General features: G+C 44.7%; 1 protein-coding gene across 1 annotated transcript; it reads left to right on the top strand.

The window, feature by feature from the left end:
- The first annotated feature begins 672 nt into the window (after window positions 1-672).
- LOC121863421 (chitinase-3-like protein 1) lies at window positions 673-8,703 on the top strand. Its single transcript, XM_042362086.1, is given in 11 exon segments — window positions 673-691; window positions 808-980; window positions 1,855-2,016; window positions 2,294-2,422; window positions 3,443-3,660; window positions 3,662-3,692; window positions 6,173-6,361; window positions 6,559-6,693; window positions 6,985-7,152; window positions 7,288-7,422; window positions 8,333-8,703. Coding segments are annotated over 11 exon segments (1,494 nt in total). The 3' UTR covers window positions 8,468-8,703.
- The last annotated feature ends 2,443 nt before the right edge of the window (window positions 8,704-11,146 follow it).

The following is an 11,146-nucleotide window of genomic DNA, read 5'->3' as shown; positions in this document are numbered from 1 at the left end:
CGAATGGAAATTTAAATGTTTAGAAAAATTAGATATTTTGGCTAAGTTTTTAAGGATTAAGGGAATGGTAGGGGCATTAATGGGTTAAAATGGGGGTAGGAAGAAACCAGGAAAGATGGAGATATAAAATTGGGAGAATTATTAAAGACAACCCCAAAGCGTTTTGAGTGAGAGTTCATGGTCACCAACCCTCAGACATGAGGATAGCACCTTGATTGATTTATTGGATATGTTGGAAATAAAATAAGATTTCAGTTGTTATTATCAGTTACTTCTATATTGCTTTTTATTAATTTGACTGGATAATAAAAAGTCATTGTTCTTATGTTTACAAGATGGTGAAATGTTGGGTCAAGTAGTTTCCTGTGTGATAGCTGTCGTTCGTCACCCTGGAGGTGTTACGTGTCCGCATCGCAAGTGGAGAGTACTGATAGTCACCACGGCTGGGTATAAATGTTGGAGCAGACCTTCAGGAGCACCAGTGGTCGTCAACATCCACAGTTGACTCCTTGACGAACAACAGACGTCATGAAGTTGTTGGTGCCTCTCTCACTGTTGGCCCTCGCCCTCGCCGTCTGGGTGACACTCTTACCATTATCTTAGTCTATTGACCAGCTCTATTTCTGTGTCTCTGTAGACATTATATGTTGTGTATTATAAGACTAATTGACCATGTTGGTTATAAAGCCAAGTGACCAGAACAATGTTTGGGCTCCATCACAGTTATGGTTCAGTTCTATTCTGTCTGACAATGATTCACAACTGTGTTTTCACTCATTCATTTCTTGACTTTTGTTCGCACACAAGTAAATAACTACCAAACGCTCCTGTTTCGTGAGGCAGCTGCCGACTATGACGTAATTGTGTTACTACTGTTGGCCACGGAGCAAGGAAATGGCAAGTTTGACGTTGAGGCCATCGATCCTGCCATCTGTACTCACCTCGTCTTTGGCTTCGCTGGACTTAGCAACAATAAAATGGTAAGTTAACCTTAATAATCCTTTTATCAACACTTTCCCTACATTAGTTTCAGCAACTGCAGAGTCACTGTATACATTTACAGGAGCACTAACCCATGTTCTTACGTGTTTGTTTTTTTGTATTCTTACATGATTCTGAATTTTTATGAATGCCCTGTATGTATTACTCTGATTATCATTGCTTGATAGATTATACAACCAAGATTTCGAAACTTTCTTTAAAGCTTTATAGCTGTTCTCTTTCACTGTGAGAAGTGACTTTGTAACTTGTTTTTAGTATCAAGTCATAGGTTGGGTGGCAGTTCAGTTAAACCCATTCTTCTATTAAAGTTTCTTTGTTGACATAATTAGTAACAAGGTATAGGACTTATTTATGATTCTTATATTAATGCCATGAAAAATGTGTGGACAGAGGAGACAATGATGGGGCTGTATAGAGAATTGAAAAAAAATCTGCTTTTGTGCAATATGAGATACACTGAACATGGAGAGAAAAAGAAATGTAGATAATTATTATGTAGGACTGTGAAAAGTATTGGACAAAGCTGACAAGGGTTGGCTAAGGTGGGATGGATATTTGGAGAGAATGGAAAGTGATACATTATTAATAACTTTGCATTATTCTGAGGTGGATGATTGGAGGTGCAGGATGACCAAGATGATGGAAGGAGGCAGCAGTGTATGTTGATGTGCGGAGACCATAGCATCATGTGATTTCTTTTAGAGACAATTGGTTTGTGAAGCAACAAGGGTAAACCAAAAAGTTACTGTAATAGGGCTTTATTGTAGAAGGGGAGCACATCTGTTACAGCATTCAGAATGATTTAATGATAGGGAACCAGTGTTTGTTTTTGTTTGACGCCGCCTTAACATACTGTACTATAAATCACAGGTGCTTGACCCATACAACGAGCTGTGTGAGAACTGGGGTAAGTGCGCCTACAACAGGTTCAACGCCCTCAAGGAACAGAATGCCGACTTGGTCACCATCTTAGCCGTTGGCGGCTGGAACGAGGGATCCCCCAGATACTCTGATGTTAGTACCTCTTATTGTCCTCTGTTCCTGAACACATTTAACTCCTTGTGTATGGGGTCCCATCTGAGTTGAATAAAATCGTCTAGTGTTAGACAAGTAAAATATCAAAAGTGGCGTCCCTGTAGTGAAGGGGTTAACCAACTCACTTTGAGTGTTAGTCCTGTGATATTGAACAATTCAGCTGAAAGGAATATACAGATGCAGCTCAAATCTGGATATATTTTTGTTTATGAAGAAGATTGTTTATTGTACAAATTAATGTTTTCTCTGACTCCAGATGTCTAGCAGTGCTTCTGCGAGGAAGACCTTCGTCGACTCCTCTATAGAGATGTTGAAGGCCCACAAATTCGATGGTCTGGACATGGACTGGGTACCGACACAGCGTGGAGGCAAGCCAGAGGACAAGGTGAGTCACTGACTGTTGTGTCAACATGGTGACCTGTGGGGTAATGGTCAGCATGCTTTCCTCTCAAGCGAGTGGTCCCGGATCAATTCCTAGGTAGGGTGAAACTATGGGCAAGTTTCGTATGCCATTTGTCTCTGTCTTCCCAGTAGTAATTGAGAACCGGGATGTTAATAGATTTGCGGATCGTGTTCCTGGGTAATTTGTGTGCAGTTGGCGGTTTCTGGTCTTCTCGGACTATTCCTTGACAGTGGGTCCTGTAACCCATTAACTTAGGGTGTGGTTGTTGTGTTGGCAACAGCTTCTACACCTGGCCGCACTTATTGTAAACTTTGTGGTCAACCGGCTCTCACACCCTCTCTCACTACATCCTCACTTGCCCTATGACCTCCTCCTACAGGTCCCCAGCCGTTACTAACACCTTTTCCCTCCCTGACTAGATATCCCTCCTCCTAGTCACAGGCCTGGCACTTGACATTAGTAGGGACCTGCCACACTTTGCTATAAACAGATAAATTGTACCGTGAATTTCCCCCACACTCATCATTCTGTCACTTTATGTAACTTTCTGACAAAACACATGACCCTTCAGGCTTTTACGCCCTTAATGCATGAATCATAAAGGCAAGCATGAACTACGCATGCTTCCCAGAGGGGCGCTTTAAACTCTTCTGCGCTTCACCTTGCACAGGATGTACGGGGGTGCTCAATAAACTAGCCCCCTCGGGGGCAATCTAAAAAAAAGAAAAGAAAAGAATCTTCTACACCTTAAACAAATTCATGCCTCGGTGGCCCTTGGGCCGGCCATCTGTGTACATAAGGGGGTAACCTTTGTAACATTAACATTTATATGGTCATCTTGCTTAAGTTGCTGTTTTTTTAATGGAAATTTGATGATTCAAAAATATAAAAACTCACCATCCTGATATTTGTTTTGTAGAGACTACGGGGGCCTCAGTGACCACATGGAACTCCTTCGTGACAAACCAGAATCATTAACTCGTGTGGTGTTGTTTCTCACAGGTGAACTTCATCAGCCTTCTGTCAGACCTCTCAACGGCGCTACACGCTAACAACATGATCCTGACGGCAGCTGTGTCAGCCGGTAAGCTCACCATCGACCCAGCCTATGACATCCCGGGTATGGCTAAGAATCTTGATATTATGAACCTGATGGCATACGACCTGCATGGTGCCTGGGACCCCTACACCCACCACCAGTCTGGCCTCTACCAGTACCCGCGACACGGGAGATAATGTCTACCTCAACCAGGTGAGTCACCGGCCTCTCTGATATACCTTGATGTACACCCTCCCACACTTCCACCTGCTACAGTCCGCATTGTCAATCCTAATCTCCGAGAGCTGTGAACCACGGGAGTATGAACCCGCGTCCGAAGCGGTGGGGGAAGGAAGTTATGGTTTGGAAATTGAAGAAATTTAGGAGAGGTAAGAGAGGGCGGGCTGACCGCCTAGCTAAGCTAATAGTGTGTTAGGGTTGTGTCATGGGTTAATTATTGTCTGTCGGTACAGGCACTAGACATCCTACCCTGTCCCATATGTGGCTGTTTTGAGGGCCTTATTTCATATTCCGCCGACCCTACTGGCGGATGCTGGTCTAGGGAGGTTGTCTATTACCTGGCCGTGTAGATCGGGGGTGGTAATGGATCTTTTGAGATTTGGTAACTTTTTGGGAACCATGTATGGTTGTTGTCGTTATCTGGTAGGAGTCTTTGAAGGAGTTCTTGCTCTGGTCGTTCTATCTTCTGCCAGATTCTGCTGGCCAGGGTGTGCAGCTTCTGGTTGATGGGTTTCATTCTCAGGTCTCTATGTATCTCGGCTGTGGTTCTGGTGAAGGGGTATCTTTCACCTGTGACGAATCTTAGGGCTTCATTTTGGACCACCTGTAATTTTAATATTTGAGTGGTGCTCATAGTATGAAGAGGTATTACTGGGTAAGTTAATATCAGTGTTTAAGGAAGCAAGAGTGCACTTAGTTTATTTATATGACATAAGGAGCACACTAGTCTCTCTAAACACAATCGTGACGTGACGTGACGTGTGGGGACCGGGGGCCGGTCTGAGAGGCGGCGGCTAGTTGGGGGGGGTGAGGAGGGAAGGAGTGGAAGGTGGCAACAGGGATGGGAGAGGGGCAAGGTAAAACGTCTTCAGCTACAATCCAGTGTTTATTAAGCAAACTATTAATACTTAATAAAGAGAATAATGGGGTATCGGAAATTAGTAAGTCTACGCCTATGTTACGGTGCGGTTAATTATATATATTCATATATTGCTGACCAAATGTTGTGAGACGGTAAATAAACCAAAATGATGCTACACTCCCTCTCCTCTGATTGGGGGAGAGGGGGGGGCCTCTCCATTTACTCACGACCAGCAGCCGTGTTCTGTTCTTCCAGGTCTTTCCCTGCCCCGCAGAAACGTAAGGAACTGTCACCATCCCGAGCGGTGTACATACACGTGTGTATGTAATATAAATATGTATTGTATAAGGATTAGAGAACAAAATATGGCCATGAAGAAAACACCAAAAGCACATACTGTTATGACTGAACTGCTGATCCCTGACCAGCGCTGACCGCCAGGCGGATGTAGTGCACAAAATTGCGCACTGGGAAAGTTTTTATGGCCAGTCAATACTGTGCAAATGAAAGTCACATCTGCGCCTGGCGGTGGTTAACCATAACAGGAAGAGCAGTGTGGTTAGATCTAAGTGGATTCCTTCCCTGCTTAGTATAGTCGCTTAAGACGTTTTTCTCGGAAGCTTCCTCTAAATGATAAACAAACAAGTTTCATTGAAGTTATTCTAATATGAACCAGTGCTTACTAGCTTCCTCATCAAATCTCAGCAAATATAGTGCTATCGTTTGGAAGTCGTTTACCAAGAAAAATAATTATGCGAGCCAATCCATGGTGTAATAAATGCATACCTTCCTTCCCAACTATACACGCCACTGCTTGCAAAGGTTGTCCTCAGCCTCTTTGAATGAATTAGGAATGTTGAAGAGTTCTGCATATATGGCAACTTATATTCTTAGTGTTAATTTACATCATGCAGTAACCTTTCAGGATGATGGAGAATAAGTAAATATTAGCTCCGTCAGTATGAGTGAATCATTGTATTAAGCAACAGGTTTACTTATTATATTCTTCTAAATAATAAAAAGTTCAGTCTTGCTAGTCACACAATTCCTCTAACCCACCTCCACACCTATCCTTTCACCCCCACCCACCTCACCCCAACACCCACCCCCCATCCCTCCCCCCACCCATCCTCACCCCAACACCCATCCTCACCCCAACACCCACCCCCCACCCACCCCCCACACCCACCCGTCACCCTCCTCCCACACCTCGGAGACGAGGATTGGCAAAGCTGACTGCATCAGGTGGAAGTGTGGGGCTGTTATAACAATGCACAGGTGTTTGGTACTAAAGTTATATCATTGTAAGTCGAAGTCTTGCTGTAGGAGGTGATATTGTGTTTAGAGGCTAGTGTGCTCCTTATGTCATATAAATAAACTAAGTGCACTCTTGCTTCCTTAAACTTGTAAATAATCCTGTGCATTCTACTAGAATTGTCGTTTATTATCTCAGACTGTCAAGAATATATATGACTATAACATGATTTATATTAAAGCACACCTCTTTTATCCTATACCTATTGCCTGTATATGCATATAGTGTTATACTGTATTCCGTTTGTCCGTCTCGCCACGTAATGGTGTGGTACAGGACTTCGCTGTGAATTACTGGATAGATGGAGGAATGCCAAGCACCAAGATCGCACTGGGTGTCCCTCTGTATGGTCGCTGCTGGAAGCTGGACTACAGCACGGAGGAAACCGGCTACTACGCCCCTGCCAGCCAGCCAGGACCTGCAGGACCCTTCACCAGGAGTCCAGGATTTTTAGGCTACAATGAGGTAATGAACAACTCTAGTGATAATATCGGGGTGTGTGTGTGTGTGTGTGTGTGTGTGTGTGTGTGTGTGCGCGCGCATTGAGGGCATGATAGGAACTGTGGGTGTAATCCTAATTTGTTACCTGAATAAAAAATAGCATTATCAACATTAGAATAACTTGACAATTGTCTCAAACGTCTGACCTGTCTTTGGTGCAGATCTGTGAGTTCCAGAAGAAGGAGAGTGACTGGGTGGTAGAGATAGCACCAGGTATGAACAGGCCCTACACCTACAGCTACAAGCACGAGAGGATCTGGTGTTCCTATGATGACCACGACTCCTGCATTGCAAAGGTAAGAGAAACTCGACTACTGTGGTATTTTTAGTGACCAGTTAGTGACAGGGCTTACGGTATAGGGGGTCTAGAGATCCTGTTGTCGAAGATCCTGTAAAGCTGAATTGTCCGAGTGAGAAAGTCTCCAATACTATAGTGGACTGATCATCCATGAAGTTTGTAAACAGTGGGGCAGTTGTTTGATGAGGGTTGGGGCCGGAAGTAGGTATGCATAAAATGTAAAAACAGATATGTTTTTGAGGTACCAACCATCTTTGTTATCGGTGATTTTTTTTTTGTATTTGTGTAGGCCAACTATGCCAAGTCCAAGAACCTGGCCGGTATGATGGTCTGGAGTGTTGAGACGGACGACTTCCATGGTATATGCGGCCGCCCCTCTGACCTCACCAAGACCTTGAGGGAAACTTTCTCTGGTGGTGACATTCCTACACCACCCACACCACCCACCACCACCACTGTAAGTTATGCCCGCAGTACCCTTTAACACCAACTTCATAAGTCTTGTATGCTCGAAAACTAATACTATTCACTAACCTTCCATTAACATTGCTTGTTGTATTATTGTGGCTAATTTATGAATTGTTGTCACCAGGATCCGAGCGCACCCACCAAACCCACCACCGTCCCCACCACCTCCCCCGCTCCCCCTCCTCCTGATGGTGTGTGTCAAAAGCCTGGCCTCAACGCTGACCCCGACAACTGCCACCACTACTACCTCTGCTCCCCGGTGAGTGTCAATTTTCTAGAAATTGGTGCAACAGTTTTAGGTATAGTGCAGCTAAATTTTAATTTATAACATTAGGGTATGTACTTGACTTGTCTGGTAATTTTTAGATGTGTAAAAAGGCTAAATCCACTTTCATAATGACATCTAAAGGGTTAATTATGTTTTAAAGACGCGAGTTTAGTCCATCGATGAAGTGTTCGGTACTCAAGGCACAGCACTTATAGGACTTTTCCAGTTCTCATGTTTCTGTGGTCTTCACCTCCAGCTGTATGGAACTGTTACTATGTACTATACTGTACCAGGTTGTGTAGGTTTTGTGTGACCTCGCTGTTCTCACAAATGAAGTTCATGCCAGGAAACACTGACGCTGCAATGTTGAAATATACGACTATCTTTTACAATTGGATTTACTTACGAAAATATTCATATTACTGAGAAGTCTTCCAAGTTGGATACGGAATACTTCAACACTTGTACACAGTAATATTTGTATGAACTTATGAAGCGAGACATCGTGTAAGATTTAATACATTTTCTTTATTATTCGATGAATAGGAGTTCCCAGAAAAAAATATGATTTAAAAATTATATAAAGAAATTCTTTTTCATTTTAGACAAACATAGTTTTCTTGAAATTCGAAGTTACTTTCACTAAATTAGCTGAAGATTTTATTTAATTGAAGATCACATCATTCTAATGCTCTCGCTTTACTATTGAGATAATAAGCTTCTCATAGGTGACTTTACTTCAAAACAAGTTTCGGTATGTATAAAATAAACTATATATATATATATATATATATATATATATATATATATATATATATATATATATATATATATATATATATATATATATATATATATATATATATATATATATATAATGGAATGCGTTGTTTTGCAACAGAATATGAGCAATGGATATGATGCAACAGAGGAGAAGTGTGCCGAGGGTACACTCTTCAACCCCAACGCCAATATCTGTGACTGGGCGAATTCCGTGTGTGCCATCGGCGGCGTCTGCCAGAAGGAATGCGCCTAAAGGTATTCACTCGCACTCTTCCATCACCCCGTCCTCAACCTCCCTGCTACTGTAGCCTTACCCACGGGCTATGTTCCTGCAGGAGTACAGGATGTGAACCATTCCTTAATGTACCGAGCAACATGATATCCTACCCTTGCGTAGTGTTTTTGTGGTATACACTGGTTCTGTCTCTCGGTTTAAATAACTGTACTATACTTGCAAATGTTTATGCTCTCTCAGAAATTAAAAAATATATAAAATCATTGGTTTGAATAAATGATACATCCCAGGCTACAACTAGCGGGGATGATTCATCCCAGGCTACAACTAGCGGGGATGATTCATCCCAGGCTACAACTAGCGGGATATTCATCCCAGGCTAAAATGGGATGATCATCCCAGGCTACAACTAGCGGGGATGATTCATCCCAGGCTACAACTAGCGGGGATGATTCATCCCAGGCTACAACTAGCGGGGATGATTCATCCGGCTGGCTACAGCGGGGGATGATTCATCCCAGGCTACAACTAGCGGGGGTGATTCATCCAGGCTACAACTAGCGGGGTGATTCACCCAGGCTACAACTAGCGGGGATGAATCCAGATGGGATACATCCCAGGCTACAACTAGCGGGGGTGATTCATCCCAGGCTACAACTAGCGGGATGATTCATCCCAGGCTACAACTAGCGGGATGATTCATCCCAGGCTACAACTAGCGGGATGATTCATCCCAGGCTACAACTAGCGGGGTGATTCATCCCGTACAAAACTAGCGGGGATGATTCATCCCAGGCTCAATAGGGGATGATTCATCCCAGGCTATAATTCAGCGGGGATGATTCATCCCAGGCTACAACTAGCGATGATTCATCCCAGGCTACAACTAGCGGGGATGATACATCCCAGGCTACAACTAGCGGGGTGATTCATCCCAGGCTACACTAGCGGGATGATACATCCCAGGTAACTAGCGATGATTCATCCCAGGCTCACAGCGGGGTGAACATCCCAGGCTACAACTAGGGGATGATACATCCCAGGCTAAACAGCGATGATACATCCCACAAACCAGCGGGGATGATACATCCCAGGCTACAACCAGGGGATGATTCCCAGGCTACAACTAGCGGGGTGATACATCCCAGGCTACAATGGGGCGAAACATCCCGGCTACAACTGCGGGGGACATCCCAGGAACTAGGATGATTCATCCCAGGCTAGATGATACATCCCAGGCTACAACTAGCGGGATGATTCATCCCAGGCTACAACTAGCGGGGTGATTCATCCAGGCTACAACTAGCGGGGATGATTCATCCCAGGCTACAACTAGCGGGGATGATTCATCCATAAGCGGGTGATTCATCAGGCTAAAGGATGATTCATCCCAGGCTATCAGCGGGATGATTCATCCCAGGCTACAACTAGCGGGGATGATTCATCCCAGGCTGCAGGGTGTTCATCCAACTAGCGGGATGATTCATCCCAGGCTAACTAGCGGGGATGATTCATCCCAGGCTACAACTAGCGATGATTCATCCCAGGCTGCAACTAGCGGGGATGATTCATCCCAGGCTACAACTAGCGGGGGTGATTCATCCCAGGCTACAACTAGCGGGATGATTCATCCCAGGCTACAACTAGCGGGGTGATACATCCCAGGCTAATAGCGGATGATTCATCCCAGGCTGCAACAGCGGGGTATCATCCCAGGCTAACTAGCGATGATTCATCCCGGTACAACTAGCGATGATTCATCCCAGGCTACACTAGCGGGATGATTCATCCCAGGCTACAACTAGCGGAGATGATTCATCCCAGGTTACAACTAGCGGGATGATTCATCCCAGGCTACAACTAGCGGGGATGATTCATCCCAGGTTACAACTAGCGGACTCCCAGGCTAGGTGTTGGTGCGGGTGATTCATCCCAGGTACAACTGTTGGTAGGGGGTAAAACATCCCAGGCTACATCATGGATGAAACATCCCAGGCTCAATAGCGGGGTGAAACACGGTTCAACTAGCGATGTTCATCCCAGAATAGGATGATTCATCCCAGGCTAAATAGCGGGGATGATACATCCCAGGCTCAACAGCGGGGATGATACATCCCAGGCTAAACTAGCGGATACATCCCAGGCTACACAGGGTGAAACATCCCAGGCTACAACTAGGGGTGAAACATCCGTCCTAGCGGGTGAACATCCCAGGTAACTAGCGGGGATGATCATCCTACAGCGGGGATGATACATCCCAGGCTACAACTAGCGGGGTGATACATCCCAGGCTAAAGCGGGAAACATCCAGGCTACAACTAGCGTGAAACATCCCAGGTACAACTAGCGGGATGATTCATCCAGGGATGATATGGCTATGCGATGATTCATCCAGGTAGATGATTCATCCCGGCAACTAGATCCAGGAAATGCGTGAAACATCAGCATAGGTGTCCAGTCGCGGGGAACATCCGGCTACAGGGTGAACATCCCAGGTACAGTGGGGATTCATCCAGGAAGCGTGATACATCCAGGTACAACTAGCGGGATGATTCATCCACGCGTGATCATCCGAATAGCGGGGATTCATCCAGGTCATAGCGGATGATGGTAGGGGTATCGGTGATGATTCATCAGGTAGGGTGATCCAGGTTAAACTAGCGGGATGATTCATCAGGCTACAACTAGCGGGGATAC

The sequence above is a fragment of the Homarus americanus genome, unplaced genomic scaffold (assembly GCF_018991925.1).
Source record: "Homarus americanus isolate GMGI-L3 unplaced genomic scaffold, GMGI_Hamer_2.0 scaffold40248, whole genome shotgun sequence".
Taxonomy (NCBI): domain Eukaryota; kingdom Metazoa; phylum Arthropoda; class Malacostraca; order Decapoda; family Nephropidae; genus Homarus; species Homarus americanus.
This window is presented reverse-complemented; position numbering and strand designations above follow the sequence as displayed.